Source organism: Coenobita brevimanus, chromosome 101, assembly GCF_032717465.1.
Source record: "Coenobita brevimanus isolate Jiangsu-jjx chromosome 101, ASM3271746v2, whole genome shotgun sequence".
NCBI lineage: Eukaryota > Metazoa > Arthropoda > Malacostraca > Decapoda > Coenobitidae > Coenobita > Coenobita brevimanus.
In genome coordinates, this window is record NC_137054.1 from 60,069,829 (window position 1) to 60,091,659 (window position 21,831).

The window sequence follows — 21,831 nt, forward strand, 5'->3', positions numbered from 1 at the left end:
CGAACTTCTCAGCAGCAGCCTTCAGCTCCGTTCCACGTACCATCACACCAGCTGCACGTTGCTGTCGATACCAAATCAACGTGGATCGGTCGATTTCTGCAAACTTGGGGGTAAACATAACCTTCCTTTCCACGTTGCGTTTGCTTCTTGACGAGAAGTCAGCCGTGTACTGCATGAGTTTGTCTCGGGAACGTTTGATATTGAACAAAGTCGACCGGGCCAGGTTATACTCGCGGAGAATGCGGGAAGAAGACCAACCCGCATCAACTTTCTCCAATATCTCCCTCTTCTTTTCCAGAGTCAACACCACTCTCTTCCTTTTCTCAGGTGGCGGGGCCATCATCACACACGCTAAGAGGAGGCCCGGGAGCAGCAGGAGGCCCTGCAGCAGGTAGGGCACCACCACAAAAGCGATCACGTGGGCAGCCATTATGAGGAGCGTACGTTCACTCGCGGTGAGAGACAGGCGGGAAGTGGGGAGGATGCAGCGGCGCTCTATCGGACGTCAGAGGAATGATGCGCCAAAACAATGCTCTCCCGCGGCGCGCGTGGCAAGTTCAAATTACGGACGGGAATTTTTTTTTTTTTTTTTTTTTTTTTTGTGTGTGTATGTGTGTGTGTGTGTGTGTGTGTGTGTGTGTGTGTGTGGACCATTTTGGGAATGTTGGATCCCAGGACGATTAGGTCCGGGTAGTGGGGATGTTCGGTTATTGGGCGTCCGGATATTAGAGTGATTACTGTACTTAAATGCACTCCTATTATCCATTTCCTCATCATCCAACCTCACTGTGCATTTAGAATAGCACAGAAATGTCAGAATATGTTAAACTTAACGTGGCATCACATTGGGCTGAAAATGAAATTGTTTACAGATTCACACATATTCATGTATTTTTCTTACCTTTCATTCATTTGTCTGCAGATGGAGAATGTGATAGAATTTGAACCTGGACTTAACTCTTTTGTGGATAAACTAAAAGAGATGAGGGAAGCATCAGCACGAGTCATCCTTCTCTATGCCAAGTAAGTGATAGTGCTTTGATAGGTTATGTAATGTTGGTAGTGAAGTGGTATAGTAGGTGTCAGTTTTGGGCACAAGGTAGGAGACCTGCTGATTAAAGTACCTTTTCATCTTTAATTCCAAATCAGTATGAACTTAAATGCTCTTATTACTGTACTTCTATATTACCATGAACAAAATTAGTCTGTAGATTTCCTGGTGAGTGACTTTTGTCCATCCATCCATCATCCAATCCTACGTTGCCCCATGAGGAGCTTAGAAGCCCAGGGCAAGGCAGTTGGTCCTTACATTTAAGATGAGAGTGACCAGCCTCATTCATCCCTGAGTGGCATTACATGAGCAATAAACCCCAATCACCCCTTGGATATAAACCTTCACCGGTTCAATCATGGAGCACTAAAAACAGTAATAACACATTGTGTCTTTATTTTACCAATTCCTGGTTCATAATTTATAACCACATATGAATACATGCACTGGATGTACTGTAAGTTATAACAAATTTCGACCTCCACCATTAGTCAAACCCTCAGGCAAGCCAGCCAACCTTCTAACCATCTATCATCCAGTCCTTCTTTGCCCCAACTGGAATGTAGGGGCCTGGGGTTTGGCTACTCAGTCCTGACATTTAAGTTAAGGATGACTACCCTCACTCATCCCTGAGTAGCATTGTAAATGTATCAACAACAAATCCAAACCACTTATTGGATGTAGGCCTTTATGGGTCCCATCCAGTTGGAGCACCTTTATCTGCTAGACCATACGGCATCACTTGGTTATATATTTATCACACAGTGCATTGGTTTCCTGGATTACAGGAAACATTTGGCCTCCTACTTAGTGCAGTCACCTTAAGGTTGCGTTATATTGAGTGGATAGTGAGTGCCCCTGTCTACCCTACGAACCTGAAACGTATTGGCATATATTAATACTCAGTATATTTTCTACGTGGTGTTAGGTGTGGCGACCGTTATCCACTCACTTGATATAGTGCTGCCTCCTCCCTCCATCACCTTTATCATTCTTTTTCTGTGTCTGCCCTCCTCCCTACGTATTTCTCCCATATTTCCTGTCACTTTTTATTACAGTTCTTCCCACTTCAGATGGCTTTACATTGAGTGACAAGCCTAATGGTGTCCTACAAGCCCGGGAGCCATTTATAGCGGTGGATGGTAACCACAAAACCAACCCATACGTGTTCCCTAGGTGTCAGCAAGTGGGTAGGCGAAGGGTTAGTGCCCCTCCTCGTAAAACAAGTAACTCAAAGACAAACGGCTGCCCCTTATGGGATTAAGGCATCTGGCTATAGGTAGATTGATTTTCTATGTGTATGGTAAACCATGGGGGTGTCCACCATGTACTCTTTAAGTATGACCACCTTGAAATTACTACAGTGCTTAGCAAGCCAGATAGTTACCATTGCTCCAGGAAACCATTTACCATAGTGAGTTATAAGCATATACAGTAAAACCTTGATTAACTGCCCACATATGTGGGGAAGGAGCTGACGGATAATCCAAAAGGTCGGTTAATTGTAAATAAAGTCTGCAGGAATAAAACATACCTTTTTAAATAAGTGACCTATCCCTAACCTACCTCATTTAAATCCCTCTATCCATTTTTGTTAATTTGCCATTCATATTTCAGTAGCATTTGCCTTAAAACATTAATTACTTTAGTAAAATAAATATGATCTAGCACAGAAACTGTGAATAATCATGTCAAAGAACATACAGTAAGACCTCACTATAACGGACTAATTGGGGCCCAAACCATTCTGAAAAATGCGAAATTCCAATAAAAGCGACATCCAGACTTCCCCTTGCTAATCCAGACTTTTTCCGTTATATCAGACATTAGTCTGGATCACATGAACAGTTTTTAAGCTCTTTTGACTTACATTGCAGTACTGCACTGTGTTACAACTTCACTGCATTAATCAAATGGTATGCTATGTATAATAATACTGTACTGAACGTTGATAAACATGTCTTTTATTTACCTTATTGTGTTAAACACAGCTGAAGTGGTCAGGCAGTCTGGACTGCTTCTGGCTTTATGGGACTTAGTTTGGTAGCTCCTCAAGTCCGATAAAAGCGAATTCTGGTCTATTAAAGTCAATTATATCGAGGTTTTACTTAATATCGTACTGTAATAACAAAGTAACCTGGTTCCATCTGTGTTGTAAAGCTGAAAATTTTCAAGTTTGGCAGACTGCATGAGCTCATTCAGTTTCTCATGAAAAGGCTCTGTAGCCTCAACATCTGCACTGAGACTCTCACCACACATGAACTAATTGCTAATGTCATGGCATTGACAAAACTACCAAAGCCAACCAGAACTAGCCTTGAAATTTATTACACCGAGATGCTGGGCAAGACGTTCAGCCGTGTGCTAGATGTAACAACCACGAATGGAAACACTACTTGATCTTTTTTGTGAAAACCACCAGTAAACTGATTCTTCTAATGGTAAATGTACATTTTACTGTAAGCAGCAGAAAGACCTCACCAATTTAGTTCGTATTCCTCTAGTTTGTTTTCAGTATTTTTCTCACTTTTCAGGGTGGTTAAAAAACATTTTCCTGCTTAATTTTTTTCCCCATGTTATTACAGTATTATTCCATTCCTTAAGCTATACCTACGATTGTTTCTGGCATCATGGAAGAAATTTACTCAAACATAGTGAAAGATTTCCCATTTCCCAACTGGAAATTAGGTTTGGTTAGGTTAGGTTAGCCCTCTCATTACCAGTCAACGCAGGCTGCGTCCAGCTGCGAGCGAGTACTTGGGACACGGTCCTGGGTGCCCAAGGCCACACACTGAGAGATCTCCCCTGTCACCATGCTATTCCTGCACACTCGATAGTTGATAAACAATTTATACCCACACCCTTATTTATGCTTCGATAATTGTAATTTCTTTTCACCATAATCCTGAATAAATATACTTGCTTATGGTGTTGTAAAAAAGATCAGCCGAATGTAAATTATGCCTTAATTTATTTATTTTTTACTTCAGTTTTTCTCAGTTTTTTCTTATAGAAATATAATTTTTATGATAAATGTTGCTGAGAAAAAGTTATAGGGAATTTATTTGGCTGCATTTTAGTGTATAAAGAATCAATTAGGGCCGATTTTATGGAACGCGAAAGGAAATTATCTTACGCTTGAGCAAGGCTCATAGCACACTGACTTGGGCAGTAGGGCGACGCACAGAGCGGGGTGGGTTGAGCATGGTGGAGGAATTCACGGGGATGCAAGTAGTGCATTGTTCTCACCTAGAAATGGATGCAAAATCATTCTATAACCAAGAAAATGGGCCATTTCGTTTGACGCAACTGGCGTCAAATGGTAACTAGCAATTGAAATGTGCACAGAAGCAGCCTGCGTCAAATGGTAATGAGTGCATGAATTTGCACCACACCCATAAACACCAAAGGGTTCAATTATTTTGAGGGAGTAGACTGTAGCACCAGTCAAACAGGGTGGTACACCTGAGATGGATGCCAAGCTGGTGACAGGGAGAGCTGGAGCTCCTGTTTCACTAGCCCTCAGGATCTGGTCCTGACCATCCCCCTTTGCTGAACATTTTCAATGCGTTCACTTACACAGAGAGTAGGCCAGCATACTCTCATAATACCTCTACCTTCAACTGTCTTCATCACACTAGACGCACATTTGATATCACACCTTTTTGCATTCCCCCTTAGCAATGGCTACTGCATTATCATCAGCAAATGTAGTGGTAGCTCACATTGCTACCATTGGCAGGGTAGGGCTGGCAGCACAGGGTCCTCCCGGTCACTTGCAAATGCAGTTCACGCTTGTCAGTGGAGAAGCGCAAGCTCAGTCCTATACTCGACCAATATCCATGGTCTTAGTACCAAATTGAATTCAGTTAACTTTTTTCTTCAATCAGTATCCTCTCTAGCCCTGTTCCTCACAGAATCCAAAATTTCTCCCTCTGCTGAAATATCCCCATTTTGTTTTCCTGGCTACCACCTCCTCACAAACTTTCATAACAAGGGTAGCACCTGAATTTGCAGTTGACACTGTTCTGAACTTCACTTCAACTAATTTTGATTATTCACTGTATAAACTAAATTATCTAAATATTACCAAATATGTCTGTGTAGTCTATCACTCCCCCAATGCGTCTTCAGAACCCAGTGTATTTGACTCCATATCCACACAGTTGCCTAATCATAACCTCACCCTTACCACTGAAAATACCATTTTGGGTAATTCTGATGTACAAAATGTAGAATGGTTATTGCATTCTGCCAAGGCTGATGATACTGGTCTAGAATATAAGCTGTTTTCAGAATCGTTTAATCTCATGTAGTTGGTAAAGCAAGAAACCAGAATTCCAGATAATCCTGCCCATAATGCGTGTCTCTTGGATCTATTCCTGACAAATAATTCAGATCAGCACTGGATAGAAGTAGTGTCACCAGTTGGATCCTCTGACCACAATCTCATCAAAGCCTCTTTAGTTGGCTCCCCAGTACAGTACCTCCTCGTTCTGAACCTGTCAGGGTGACATGGTGGCACTTTGATGGGGCAGACTGGGATGGATTCAGAAATTATCTTGCTGACATTCCATGGCAGTCTTTCTTCTCTAGTGACATAAGTTTTACCCAGTCCCATATTAATGACTTAGTATTAGTTGGTATGGATTTACTCACTTGATGTAGTGCTGCTTTCGGGTGTTTGCCCTTTCCTCTCCTCCATCCTTCTTTCCTTCCATCCTCCTTTTCCTTCTTTCCTTCATTCTTTCCTTGTTCTTCTGCCTATGGGTGACTTTACACTCCCTCCTCTGTCTTTGTTACCTTCATTCTTTCCTCAGCCTTCTGCCTGTGGGTGACTCTACACCGCGTGACAAGCCAAATAATTTCCTGTACACCAGGAAACATTTACTACACTGGGTGGTAACCATATAACCAAATTGTGGCACCTGGTGGTTTAGTGGGTAATTATTGCGCTCTAATTGGATTAAGCCGGTGAAGGTTTACATCCAATGTGTGGTTGGATGTTGATTGCTCATGTAATGCCACTCAGGGATAAGTGAGGCTGGTCACTCTCATCTTAAATGTTGGGACCAACTGCCTAGCCCTGGGCTCCTACACTCCTCATGGGGCAATGTAGGATTGGATGATGGATGAATGGATTTATTCATACCAAGTCAACAGTTCACTAAAAGATCGAACTCCTCAAAATTGTTTGATAGTAATTGTGCCAGAGCATCAGCCCAAAAGTCATTAGCATATAACTCTTACTCAAAATAAAAAACATCTGGATCACTCAGTCAGTTTAAAATTGCTAGAAACCACGCAAAAGCAGTAATAAATCTTGCTAAATCAGACTTTCTTCAAGAACAAGCATCCAGACTACTAATAGGAGATAGGAGATATTCCTGTCTCCATCCATCCATCATCCAATCCTACATTCCTCATGAGAAGCTTAGGAGCCCGGGACTAGGCAGTTGGTCCCGACATTTTAGATGAGAGTGACCAGCCTCACTCATCTCTGAGTGGCATTACATAAGCAGTCAACCCTAATCACCCATTGGATATAACCTTTACTGGCTCAATCCAATTGGAGCGCAATAATTACCCACTAAACCACCAGTGCCAAAATTTGGTTATATGGTTACCACCCAGCACAGTAAATGGTTTCCTGGTGTACAGGAAACCATTTGGCTTGTCACTCAGTGTAGAGTCACCCACAGGCAGAAGGAAGAGGAAAGTTTGACAGAAAGATAGAGAGAAGAGAGAGTGTAAAGTCACCTGTAGGCAGAAGGACAAGGAAAGAATGAAGGAAAGAAAGACAGAAGAGGATGGAATGAAAGACAGATAGAGGAGAGGAAAGGGCAGACACCCGAGAAAAAGTGTTGAAATTCTCAGTGTTTCACTTAACAGTTACCACAGCTGGACCTCGTATGTCTGATCACTTGCTAAACCACCTCTTCGAAATTTGGATTATTGTACAGTACCCTCGCATCCAGTACACGTTTTTCCAGTACTATTTTCGTCCAGTATGGTTGGCAAAAGAAAAAAAAAAAAATTTATTACTGTAGTACGGATTTGTTGGACTAGTATGGATCAGCCACGCAAAGTGGGCCAAATCTGAGGAGTTCTCTTTAGTCGCGGCACACGACTCTGAGGTCATTATAATACCCTGGCAACCTTCCATTCAAAAGTGCCTCCGATTTCGTATCATGTTATACACGACTTATATTGTTATGCATGAGTATATCACACACAAATATTATTATACACGAACATACACTAATCACATGCGTCTCGTATTATACACGAAATCAAATGCTCTTTTGAATGGTAGGTTGCCAGAGCATGATAATAACAACCTTAGAGTCTTGCACTGTAACAATAGTACTGACGTGCTACGTCCAGCACTACCACCTGTGTTTGCGCGCTAAGATGGCCAACACCGAGGAACGTTTACCTAGTACTGCCGCGCCAATACAGTATTGCACTTCCCCTTGATGATGAAGACAACGATGTGTCAGTGTGTGACTATGAGGGATTTATGAGGGAGGTTGAGGCAGAGAGACCTCCTCAGGATCCTGACAGCCTTCCTCCAGGGGGGTCAGTAGGACCTCCTGCAGCTTCGGAAACCCCTCCCCCTTCCCCCCCCCAAGCCCATCATCACTCACTTTTGAGGTTGGTAAAATCTTAGTTGTGTCAAAATGTAGTGAAGCTGAATTTGGGGTTGATTTTTTCCAAGGCTTGTCTGACATTATCCATTTTTCCTATAAGGTCTGTTGTTTGTTCAGTACAGATTTAGTCCAGTACGGCAGTACTGTCTGACAAAAATACCATACTAGACGCGAGGGTACTGTACAGAGTTTGTAGCTTCTTCACTGATGAGCAGTAGCTGTAGTTTATAATAGTCACGTCCACTCTCAGCTGGAATGTTGCTCATCCTTGTGGAATGGATGTGAATAGGTTGCACTAAACTGCTAGACAAAATTCAGAACAAAGCTGTTAGAATTATTAATAATCCTACTATTACAATAAACTACCTCCCCTACAGGTAAGAATGAATGTTGCCTCCTTTGCATTATTTTTACAGATACCTTTTTGGCAAATACTCAGATGAAGTTGCATCCATTGTGCCACCTCTCCATGCCTCCCCCAGTGCTACATGGGCGTCCGATAGCACTAATGACTGAATTGTCACACTGCTTTATTGCAGAGCTTCTGCCTATCAGAAATCTGAATCTCTTTGGAACTCACTTCCCCAGAGTTGTTTCCCCCCAAACTTCAACGTACAGCTGCTCAAGTCCAGCTGTTACAGACTTTTTATGAATTGAGGACACCATTAATCTGATGTATGGATTATTTTTTTTATTCGTTTACTTTTCCTCCCTCTGTTGTTATTTAAAAAAAAAAAATGTTAGCTTAGGTTTAGTTAAACTCTAGGTAAGGACAGCTGCTTCCACCATTACACTGACTAATCCAAAGAAGAGTTGATACAGCAGAACCTAGCTAAAAATGATGGGAAAATAGTTTCAATATGATATGTTTATTTACCATCCCAGAAATAATCAGAAAAATATAATAGACCATCAGGAAGAAGAAGAAGAAGAAGAAGAAGAACTGATTTGGGAAGGTGCTTCTAGTGCTTAAAGTGAGGAACTGTGTACCCTTCTAATTCACCACCTTTTGGTAAAATCAGTGTTTTTCAGATTGAGGTGGCTTCCTTTCCCTTTTCACTTATATCAGACTTAAGAGAAAAAGTTTTTATCCTATCCTGATTATGCCTCAGATCTTTCGCTGTTGTAACACCCACACTGTACTCATCCGTGAGGCTTGCTACTGATCTTCCTTCCTTCAGTTCAGCTTCTCATTGATACTAAGCACAACACGTTTCCTTTTGCCTTTTTGGCGATATTGTCACATCAGCAAACCCGTGGAAGCACAAATACGGAGCCAGAAGGAGCTGCATACTCTGCAGTATCTCAACGAAGACTGAGGCCTGATACACTCTGGACAGTCACTCACACTTACTGAGATACCAGAAACTCACCATGTGTGCTGTTGTTGCAGCCACACCTGTTCACTCTTTGACCAGTCATATCACAGAAATGACTGTCCACGTCCAGTCAAAATATTGCTGGCTTTTATTGTGACCAGAAAGGGAGCTGACTCTGAGCGGCACATGACTGACAGTGTGTACACCCCCGTAGAGATGCATTTAACAATATTTGATCAGACCGGGACTGGAGCATGACTGTTTGTGAAGTGTGTATCAGACCTAAATTCACCTACTCACACAGCCTCCCCATGCCACCTACACCTTCACTGCTGGTGATATCGCTGTGTTTCAAATGAGTTTTAACCACCAAAATGTATCAGTTGATTTTCTGGATGTGGCCCCAAAGAGTAAAGAGTCCAAGGGATAGTTGTGTGTTATTGCTGAAGAGTGTAATTGTAAATGTGTATAAAGGGAAGGGTGATGCCCTGGAAAGAGGGAATTATAGAGGTATAAAGCTTTTAGATCAGATAATGAAGGTAATGGAGAGAGTTTTAGAAGGTATGATTAGAGAAAGAGTGAATATTGATGAGATGCAGTTTGGGTTTATGCCAGGTAGGGGGACCACTGATGCCATATTCATTGTTCGACAGCTTCAGGAAAAATATATTGGTAGGAGAAGGGATCTTTATTTTGTTTTTGTTGATTTGGAAAAGGCCTTTGACAGAGTCCCTAGAGAGGTGGTGAAGTGGGCAATGAGAAAGCTTGGCTTGGAGGAGTGGCTGGTTAGGGTGGTTATGGCCATGTATGTGGGTGCTCACACCCAGGTGAGAGTGAATGGAGATTTGAGTGATGAGTTTTCCGTGAATGTTGGTGTGCATCAGGGGTCAGTCTTGAGTCCCATGTTGTTTATCATGGTACTTGAAGCCCTTTCACGTGACTTTAGAAACGGACTCCCGTGGGAGTTGTTGTATGCTGATGATTTGGTGTTGATTGCAGAGAATGAAAGGGAGGCGGAGGAAAGGTTTAGGAAGTGGAGAGATGGTATGGGGCAAAAGGGTTTAAGGGTAAATGCAGATAAAACAAAAGTGATGATATCTAGGGTTGGTGGCGGTACTGTCAAAGACGAGGGAGAGTGGCCATGTGCAGTTTGCCACAAGGGCGTGGGAAGTAATTCCATCTTGTGCGGTGTGTGTGATAAATGGGTGCATAAGAGATGTAGTGGTATCAGAGGTAGACTGCGAGATAATGCTGATTTTATGTATACGGCGTGCCGGGGTGAGCAGGTGGAGATCGTCAGACGTGAAAGAATTGAACTTGCTGGTGAATCTCTTGAGTGTGTGGAAGAGTTTTGTTATTTAGGAGACATGTTGTGTGCTGGAGGTGGGGCTGGAGCTAGCTCTGTGGCTAGGGTGAGAAGTGGTTGGAAGAAGTTCAGGGAGCTCTTGCCTCTCCTGACATTGAGAGGGCTCTCCCTACGTGCTAAGGGGTCTTTGTATGCAGCGTGTGTTAGGAGTGTAATGCTGTATGGCAGTGAGACCTGGGCAGTGAAGGAGGAAGACATTCGCCGGCTCAGACGTACAGAAATGACAATGATTAGGTGGATGTGCAGTGCGTCCCTGCGTCCAAGGCCTGGAGGGGCTGGGTTTACAATGGAAAAGTTGAGAGGTAGGATGGGACTGGAGTGTATTGGTGTTGTGATGAGGAGAGGTAGATTGAGGTGGTTTGGACATGTGGAGAGGATGGGGGATGATAGTTGGGTGAGGAAGGTGAGAAGTGTTAATATTGGGGGTGGGGTTATGAGGGGTAGACCGAGAAAGACATGGGACGAGGTCATTAAGTGTGACCTTAGGGTTAAGGGACTGAACAGGGAGGCTGCAATGGATCGTGCAGCATGGAGAGCCGCCATTAGGTGACCAAGGCCGACACATGCAAGCATGTTGGAGCCTTTAAAAACGAAAACGAAAACTGGCCATATGTTTATTTATTTATTTTGGGGTCCGGGATTGGCAGTTAATCCGAAAGTCGATTAATGGAGGTTTTACTGTACTAAAACCTGTAAATGGATGCCATGTGGTTTAGTAGGCCAAATTGTGGCCACTGGATGTGGCCCCAAAGAGTAAAGAGTCCAAGGGATAGTTGTGTGTTATTGCTTAATAAATGCCACTCAGGGACATGTAACTGGTCACTCCTGCCTTAAATGTCTGGATTAAGTAGCCTAGCCCAAGCCTTTGTGCTCGTGATGTCAAGAACAATACAGGATTGGGTTATGAATGGGTGAATGTTAAGCCTTAATTTTTCAGGGTTCACTGTATTTTGTGTTTTTTGTATAGTATTTCAGCTTTGTTTTGTTTAAAACTATATCTTGCATCTTGGATGGGTAATGTATATCATTACTGTAGCATAATATATTTTATAGTTAGTCATTCATAAGTATTTCATTATACCTACTACTTTATTTAAGGAACTTAACTCTGAGGGAAGCAGAGACTAGTACAGTATGTTGTCTTTATTTGCATTTACAGCAAGGAGGATGCAAGTACCATCTTCCATGATGCCAACTACATGAACATGACAGGACGCGGTTATGTGTGGGTTGTAACTGAACAGGCTCTCAATGCCAACCACGTCCCACCTGGTGCCATTGGACTCAAGCTAGTTAACGCTTCTGATGAGGATGCTCACATCACTGACAGCCTGTGAGTTATTCTCTGATTCCAGTTATCTGTATAGTCACAGGTTTATTACAGTTAGCCAATATTGCATAAGTACTGTTCTGTATCGGTGCCTAATAAATTTGATGGCATTCAGCAAAAAATATGAAGAAGTTTTGAGAATGCAAAATAAGTCCAAGGCTACCTGGTAGTCATAAGAGATCACCATCAAGCCTTGTCCACTCCCATACCATAGTTATAACTTTGAAACAACATCAGTCTCCAATTAACCACCAGGGTATCATCAGCGCTTTAGTTTAGGTGTCTGCGCTGTTACTTCAGCTGTTCAGTTACAGTTGCAGACTCAGCCATAATCTCACACCCACATTATTCATGTAGGTACTAATGCACTTGCCAGTTCCAGCTCATCTACACTAGTATTTATTCCATTTCACTGCACTCCACTTGCTGCTTACCACCAAAAATGAGTAAAAATTAGTTTGTAACACACTTTAACTGGTAGTTATTTCACTTTACTGCACTTTGCATTATGCTTTAACTCCAGCACCATACTATTATTTCATCACTGACATCAACACACCCAGTACTGACAAAGTTCATAGACCATCCTGAAACAAACAAATGATTGTAATTTGCATGTTAGCAGCCATGTAAGTGAAAGTATCAATTGTATATCAACCAGTGACACTTCCTATGGAATTATAATGATTTTGTAAGGGAAAATGTGATCATGTTTAGAAGAAAGTTCCAGACTTTTTAGTCATCTTATAAGCTATTCATCACACATTGGTTCATTATGAAATTAGGGTTTTCATTACAGTATATAGTGCAGTATACCAGTACGTAGGGGTGGGTTTATGTATTGTTTATAAAGGCCCCATCATGCTTGCATGTGTCGGTCTTGATCACCTAATGAGGGCTCTCCTCTCTGCTCGATCTCTGTCAGCCTCCCTGTTCAGTCCCTTATCCCTAAGGGTCTTTTTTGGTATGCCACAAGCAGCCCTACTCCCAGTGTTTGCAATTATCACCTTCTGGACCTAATTGTCATCCTCCATCTTCACCACATGCCCAAACCATCTCAGTATACCCCTTCATCACAACACAAATAGATTCATCCCATTCTTCCTCTCAACATTTCAGTCACAATCCTAGACTCCCGAGGCCTCACATTCAAGGACACACCACACATCTGTCTAATTAATGTTATTTCTGTATGTTGAATCTGTGATTATCCTCTTCCTTTACTGCCCAGGTCTCATTACCAGACAGCATTACACTCCTAACACATGCTGAATACAAAGATCTCTTAGAACAGAGGGAGAGCCCCCTCAGTGTTAGGAGAGGCAACAGCTCCCTGAACTTCCTCCAGCCACTCCTTACCCTAGGTACAGAGCTAGCTCCAGCCTCACCTCCAGCACAGAACATGTCCCCTAAATAACAAAACTCCTCTACACACTCAAGATACTCTCAAGCACGAGCATTCAATTCATGCCCAACAATTTCGACGTGCTTTCCTCGACACAATGCACAAACAACGTCAGCATTATTTTGCAGCCTACCTCTGGTACCACTGGATCTCTTATGCACCCGCTTACCATAAATACTGCACAAGATGGAATTATTTCCCACACCATTGTGGCAGACTGCACATGGTCACCCTCCCTCTTCTTTGGCAGTACCACCATCAGCTCTAGATATCATCAATTTTGTTTTATTCGCATTTACTCTCAGACCCTTGTGCCCCATTCTGTCTAACCACTTCCTAAGTCTTTCCTTCACCTCCCTTTCAGTCTCTGCAGTCAATACCAAGTCATTAGCATACATCTTCCATGGGAGTTTATGTCTGAGGTCATGTGAGAGAGCTTCACAACGTGCTGTAAATCGGCAAGCAAAAGCTAAATTAATATCAGTATCTGTATCAGAAGGGAAGAATTATCCAATAATTGAAATAGTATAGTAATCGGCTGAATAACATTGAAAAATAAATATTTGTTTTACCCATTGACCTTCGACTACATTCAGTCCTCAAGTAACACAGACAGTAAGGACTGGATATGGACTGTAAAACCTGCATTTCTCAAACTATATGTTTGGATGTACAGTATGATGGCACAATGTGTTGTGGCAACTTTCCAAAACCCTCACTTTTACCCCTTCTTACCACTTTACCCCACGTAAATTACCCCCACTAATACCCACCATCTGGTAAAACACTGAAAGAGATATAACTGTTGCAATTAAGAACATGAATGGTATCAAAAATAGCATTAACCAGAACAAAAGTTGGGCTGGAAACCCCTTCGTTGTTGATGTGTAGCTCCCCAGCACTCTCCCCATGCCCCCCAATGTTGTTGTCATAAAGTTTCGCTTTCTCATATCATGCGGGCTTCTTTAGAGATGTTAGGCCGTATGCTTAGAAAGAAATTTTTGGGTTTTGCTATTTAAGGGAATGATATGGAACTAAAATGTTTCCTAACCAGGAAAAAATACTCTTCTCATCCATGTGTTCTCGTTTGTTTGCGTTCAGTTTTACTGTCTTTGTTTGATTTCATGCTTCTTAACACATTCGGACTGACTGAGCACATGGCTAGTTGTTCTTTCTCTGGCACACCACATAACACCGTATTAGCTTCTTAGTCAGCTTCAGGACAACATTATGAACTTTCACTGCTGCCAGGTTCGCATCACCAGAGTTTCCACACACGAACTTCTTTATCTTCTCCCGGTCCTTCCATATTGTTCTGATGATGCTTTCATTCATGCATTGCTTTTTTGTCATTTCTGCTTGTCTTTTTCCTTGCTCTAACAATTTACTATCTCATACTTCTGGGCATACATGAAGATGCACTGCTTTCTGGGTGGCTGGGGCTGATCACGTGGCATGGCTAAGAGTCATTGTCCTTACTTGACACTTAAACACACACACACACAAAATCTTCCTGTACAGCACAGGTAGAACTTGGTGAGATGCAAGAAAGGACTGATGGCTGCATGCTCAGTTGGTCTGAAATGTGTTGGGAAGCTCGAAATTGAACAAAGAATGTGGAACTGAATGCTAACTTACAAGAACACATGAATGAAAAGTTTTTTTTTTTTTCCTGATTAGGAAATATTTTTGTTCCATTTCATCCCGTAAAATTGCAAAACTCATAGGCCTATGAGTGCGGGGTAAAGTCGGTGAGACAGGAGAAAGGGCTGATAGCTGTGTGCTCAGTTGGTTCGATATGTGTTCGGAAACACAAAATCGAACTAAAAATGTGGAACCGAACTCTGTCTCGGGGCTATTGTGCTGTATTATTTTCAGCCAAGATCCTGTTAAGCCATTAGATCTTTAGGCTGTTTGGAGTTTAGGCTGTAAGATGTTTAGGCTCCAGAAACCTCTGGGTTGTGAGATGCTTAGGCTGAAGGCTGATAAAATTATATAAAACTGTACCAACCTGACCTAACCTCAGCAGTGTCATGTTGTTGAAGTTTGGTTATTTAGGCTGTTTACAATTTAGGCCGTATGTTGTTCAGGCCGTTAGGCAATTCAGCTCTTTGCCAGTTTGGATGTTACAGCCTAAATAACTTAGCTACAGCTCAAGCAACCAGGACTGCTTATGAGAATACATGGATGAAAGAATATTTTTTTTTATTAGCAAACATTTTGTTCCATTTCATCCTCTAAAATTGCAAAACCCATATGAGTGTAAAATTGCGAAACCCATATTAATGTGTGGTAGAGCTTGGTGAGACATAAGAAAGGACTGATAACTGTATGCTCAGTTAGTGCGAAATGTGCTGGGAAGTTTGAAATCGAACAAAGAATATGGAACTGAATGCTAATTTATGAGAACATGTGGATGAAAGTAATTTTTTTCTGATTAGCATACATTTTCGTTCCATTTCGTCTCCGAAAATAATGATACCCATAAATTCTCGTCTAATCATATGGCCTTGAGTGTGCCCAGGACAGGTATCCGGATGTAAGCTGGGCAGTCATGGCGAGTCAAGTGGGTGACGTCACCGTAAGCGACTTTCAAATTTCATCACCAGACCAGCTGACTTCCCGTGTGAGCTCGAGTTTTTCCAGATGTTCATATGACCCATCACATTATGCTGAGTGCATTAGAACAATAACATGTTACTGAAGGATTGAGTGTACTGTATACACTTGCTGACACTGCGGCAATATGATGCAGAACTACAGTTACTTAACCACAATTATAGTTCATAAAGTTTACAGGGGATGTGGGCAAAAAATCATAATTTTACATAGTTACGTTTGGAGGCCCTGGACCCAAACTAATTTTTCCCACAAGAAGTTCAGTTTAACTTTCAATGATTTGAAATTCATGGTGATTTTTAGGTGCCTATGCCCATCAAAATTCGAGATTCCACTGTGTACATATATATATATATATATATATATATATATATATATATATATATATATATGTGTATATATATATATATATATATATATATATATATATATATATATATATATATGTATATATATATATATATATATATCTATCTATCTATCTATAGCCCAACGCCCTAATCCCGCAAAGGATGGCCGCAGACAAAACGCCTCCAAGTCGCTCTGTCACCCACCATTTGACTACCCTCCCCCAACTCACCCCCTCCCTCTTATACCTCTCAACTCCATCCCTCCACCTCATCCTCAGTCTACCTCTCCCTCCCTCCACCTCACCTACATACACCCTCTTAGTCAGTCTTTCATTCTCCATTCACATGTTCAAACCAGCTTAGTGTATTTCTCCTAATCTTCTCAACCACATCCACATCCACCCCACAGCGTTCCTTCACTTCTTCATTCGTCAACCTGTCCCTCCACGTCACTCCACATGCTCCTCTCAAGTAACTCAGTCGGACGCCTACTTACGAAGGATCAACTCTCGAAAAATCTGCTGATATGAAAAAAATTGTGTGTGTTTGTGTATGTGTATTTACCTATTTGTAGTATACAGGAATTGAGCAATGCTTGTATTGTCCTGTCTCCATTTCCACATTTATCTAGTTTATCTTTACACACATGAATGTTTTTCTCCTGCACAGCCTTTTCATCTAAGTCGTTCCAAATACTGATGTATTTACCTAATATACCTAATTGTGATACACACGAAATGTACTATGCTCGTGGGTTCCCGTCGCTGTTTCTCAATAAGTCAAGTTTAGCTTTAAACTCATTTAAGTTCTTAGACTGGACGATCTCTTTGTCCAGGCTATTCCATAAGTCTATACTTCTGTAAGGAAAGCTATATTTCTTGATATCCTTCAAGCAACTTGACTTTTTCAATTTCATTCTGTGTCCTCTTGTTGCTCTCTTATCCCATAAAAACAAATCTTCTTTGTCAATTTTATCTGCTCCCACCATGGTCCTGAATACTGCAATCATGTCTCCTCTCTTTCTCCTTTCCTCTAAGGAAGGCAAATCCAACATTTCCAGCCTCTCTCTGTATGACAGATCTGCCAGACTGGGGACCATCTTGGTTGCTGTTCTTTGTATTCTCTCAATCTCGTTTATATCTTTCTTTTTGTGTGGGGACCACACTACCACTGCATATTCTAACCTGGGGCGGATCATGGCCACTATCAATTTTTTCATCATCTCCTCATCCATATAATGAAATGCTACTCTTATGTTAGTCAAGAGTTTATAAGTCTCTCCAACTATCTTGTTAATGTGCTTTTCTGGTGACAAACTATCTTGGACCAGCACTCCCAAATCTTTCTCTTCTCTCATTTTTGTGATTAATTTATTACCCAACGAATAATTCTGTGATGGCCTCCTGGTACTTTTACCCATTTCCAATATTTTACATTTCTTTACATTAAATTTCATTTCCCACGTCTGGCTCCAATCACGTATCCTATCCAGATCCTCCTGCAGCATTTTACAATCCTCCTCAACCTCTACCTTTCTCAAGATCTTTACATCATCAGCAAACAGACTTGCATAACTGTTCACTCCATCTACCATATCATTTACATAAATCAGGAACATTACTGGCGCCAACACCGAACCTTGAGGGACTCCACTTGTTACTTCCCTCCATCCAGACATCCTATCCTTTATTACTGTCCTCATTTGTCTGTCTCTCAAAAAGTCTCTCATCCATTCCAGGAGTTTCCCCTTCAGCCCTCCTATATATTCTAGTTTCCACATTAGTCTCTTATGAGGTACCTTGTCAAAGGCCTTCTCTAAGTCTAAGTACACACAATCCACCCAACCATCTCTCTCCTGTACCATGTCAATCGCTATTGAGTAAAAGCTCAACAAGTTGGAAACACATGACCATCCACTTTTGAATCCAAACTGACATTCAGCCAAAATATTCATCTCTTCTAGATATTTCATCCATCTGTCTTTCAGAATTCTCTCACACAGTTTTGCGATCATGCTGGTTAGAGACACTGGTCTATAATTCAGGGGTTCTTCCCTGTTTCCTCCCTTATAAATTGGTACCACATATGCCCTCTTCCATTCTTGTGGGACTTTCCCCTCTTCCAGAGAACACACAATTAAACTGTGAATTTTATCTGCCAGTTGTTCTCTGCATTCCTTCAGTACCCAATTAGAAATTCCATTAGGTCCTGGGGCTTTCCTTACATCTTGAGTTTCCAGTAATTTATACACTTCCTGTACCTCCACTTTTATATCTTTTATCACCGGTGCATTTCTAATCACTCTCTCCCTCTCCAAAAACTCGTTTTCGTTAGTGAAAACCGATTGGAAACATTTGTTCATTATTTCTGCTTGTACTGCTGCATCTTTATAGACCCCTCCTTGTACTTTCAGTTTTTTTTTTTTTTTTTTTATGCGAGGAAGAAGGAACCAAAGGCCATGAGCCCGCAGTAACAGTTCCCTTAAGAGAAAAACAAAATACAATAGAGAGCCAAATTCAAGATCCGATCATTTTGAGATGCCTGGACACACTACGTTTGAAAGACTGGAGATCATAGGCAGGAGGAAATACAGACAGAGGGAGACAGTTCCAGAGCTGACCTGTTGCATAAATGAAAGACTGGGAGTAACGGTTAACTCTTGCATTAGAGAGTTGGACAGAAAAAGGATGAGAGTTTGCTGCCAGACGGGTGCTACGCGCCCGTCGTAGAGGTGGAGGAATGCAAGCAGACAGTTCAGAGGAGCAGTGACCATTAAAGTAGCGATAGAAAAGAGATAAAGATGCAACAGTGCGGCGAAGAGACAGAGGTTGAAGGGAGTCAGTAAGAGGAGGAGAGTTAATGAGATGAAAAGCCTTTGACTCCACCCTATTGAGAAGAGCTGTATGTGGGGAGCCTCCCCACACATGAGAGTTGTACTCCACACAGGGGCGGATAAAACCCCTGTTTAGAGTCAACAATTGTGCAGGGGTAAAGAAAGAGCGGAGTCGGCTTAGCACACCCAATCTCTTGGAAGCAGATTTTACAAGAGATGTAATATGATCTTTCCAAGATAAGTCCCGAGTAAATGAAACCCCAAGCATGTTCAAGGATGATGCAGGATTAATCTGAATATTATTAAACATTAGTGGGTATACCTGTGGAAGATTTTGTCGGGTTGATAGGTGTAAGAACTGAGTCTTAGATGCATTAAAGACAACCATATTATTTTTACCCCAGTCAAAGATATGAGCCAAGTCAGACATTAGGTGTGCCATAGCCTCATCCCTTGTTTCTTGAAGTAACTGTTGAGATGGGCGTTGCGGGAACTGAATGGAAAGGTGAAGGGTGGAGTCATCAGCTAATGAGTGGATAGGGTTAGATGTACAGCTTAGAAGATCATTGATGAATAAAAGGAAGAGAGTTGGTGATAGGACAGAGCCCTGAGGAACACCACTGTTGATAGATCTAGGAGAAGAACGATGGCCGTCTACGACAGCGGCTATAGAACGACCAGAAAGGAAGCTAGCGATGAAGGCACAGATAGAAGGATAGAAACCGTAGGAGGGCAGTTTGGAAATTAAAGATTTATGCCAGACTCGATCGAAAGCCTTTGAGATGTCAAGTGCAATGGCAAAGCTTTCGCCAAAGTCCCGAAAGGAGGATGACCAGGAGTCTGAAAGGTAGGTGAGAAGATCGCCAGTGGAGCGTCCCTGACGGAACCCATACTGATGATCGGAAAGAAGGTTGTGATAGGAAAGATGCCTTAAAATTTTTTTATTAAGAATTGACTCGAAAACTTTTGAAATACAGGACGTTAAAGTAATTGGACGATAGTTGGAGGGTTGGGAGTGGTCACCCTTCTTTGGGACTGGCTGAATGAGAGCAAACTTCCAGCAAGAAGGAAAGGTACAAGTTGACAGACAAAGGCGAAATAGTTTGCCTAGGCAGGGTGTAAGCACAGAAGCACAGTTTTTGAGAACAACAGGAGGGACCCCATCAGGCCCATATGCCTTGTTAGTACTGAGGCCAGTAATGGCAGAAAATACATCAACTGAAGAAATTTTAATGTCAGCCATGAGGAAGTCAGAGGGGGGAAGTGATGGAGGAACAGCACCGGAATCGTCTAAGGTGGAATTGGAGGAGAAAGTCTGTGCGAAGAGATCTGCTTTATCAGTAGAAGAAATAGCTACAGAACCATCAGAGTAGAAAAGAGGAGGGAAGGATGATGAGGTAAAGTTGTTAGAAAGATTTTTGGCAAGGTGCCAGAAGGAGCGGGAAGAATTCGAGTTGGAGAGTTGAGAGCATTTAGTATGGATGAAATTATTTTTAGTAGACCGAAGAACAGACTTAGCACGATTCCGGGCAGAAACGTAAAGATTATGTGATTCAGGGGTGGGTTGGCTCCGGTACCTTTTGTAGGCCTTCTCCTTGTTGCGGACAGCATTAGAACAAGCGTGATTAAACCAAGGCTTTCTTGCGTTAGTCAAAGGATATGAGAAAGGAATGTATGCTTCCATGCCCGAGAGAATAACCTCCGTAATGCGCAAGGCACACTCAGATGGCTCCCGGCCATGGAAACAATAATCATTCCAGGGAAAATCAAAGAAGTACTGCCTGAGGGCCTCCCAGTCCGCAGCTCCAAAATGCCAGAGACGACGTTTCCCTGGAGGGTCCGCAGGCCGTACTAGAGCGATAGGACAGGTTAAGGTAATAAGGTTGTGATCGGAGGAGCCCAACGGAGAGAAAAGATTAACAGAGTAAGCAGAAGGATTAGTTGTGAGGAAGAGGTCAAGTATGTTGGAGCTCTCTCCAAGGCGGTCCGGGATACGGGTAGGTTGCTGTACAAGCTGCTCTAGGTCATTAAGGATAGAAAAGATGTAGGCTTGTTCACCAGGTGGATCCGTGAAAGGAGAGGAGAGCCAAAGGTGGTGGTGAACATTGAAATCTCCAAGAATGGAGATTTCAGAGAAAGGAGAAATGGACAGAATGTGTTCCATCGTAGAAGTAAGATAGTCGAAGAATTTTTGATAGTCAGTAGAATTAGGGGATAAGTAAACAGCCCAGATATATTTAGTCAGAGAATGACAGGAAAGCCGAAGCCAGAGAGTGGAGAATTCAGAAGAATCAAGTTCAGGAACACGAGAGCAAGATAAGTCGTTGCGTATGTATACACAACAGCCACCTTTGGCTTTGAAATGAGTATAGAGAAAGTAGGAGGATACAGAAAAGGGTTTGCTGTCAGTTGCCTCAGACAGCTGAGTCTCCGTTAGAAAAAGAAGGTGAGGTTTAGAGGAGGAGAGGCAGTGCTCAACAGAGCGAAAGTTAGATGAAAGGCCGCGAATGTTGCAGAAATGAAGAAGAAGAGAGTCAGACAGTGGTTCCAGGCACCTCGAGTCGTCACCGGGAGAGGGGCAGATGGCGGGGGCATTTATGGTCCCCCCCCCCCGGGGACTCCGAGGCTGGGTGAATTGACGCCATTTTGGTGAATTTTGAATAGGAAGTGTAGTGTGTACTGTGCATGTAGTTTGGTGATTCCTTCCTTTTGTTTCAGTTTGCCATTAACAAATCTATAAAACAGTTTGGGTTCATCCTTGCATTTGTCTATCATACCTTTTTCAAAATTCCTTTCTTCATCTCTACTTATTCTTGTGTACTGTATTCATCCCTAATTCTTTTATATTCTTCCTTTGTTCTTTTGTTACCTCTCTTTCTCCAGTTGTTCCACGCCTTATCTCTCT

The 21,831-nt window shown here is 42.2% G+C and overlaps 1 protein-coding gene across 1 annotated transcript in view; it reads left to right on the forward strand.

The window, feature by feature from the left end:
* The window catches only part of LOC145415050 (glutamate [NMDA] receptor subunit 1-like), a 529,989-nt gene that overhangs the window by 142,430 nt on the left and 365,728 nt on the right, over positions 1 to 21,831 (forward strand). The window contains exons 5-6 of the mRNA XM_080284465.1: positions 923 to 1,023; positions 11,549 to 11,722. Coding sequence (XP_080140591.1) covers positions 923 to 1,023; positions 11,549 to 11,722 — 275 coding nt within the window. The remainder of the gene's footprint in view (positions 1 to 922; positions 1,024 to 11,548; positions 11,723 to 21,831) is intronic.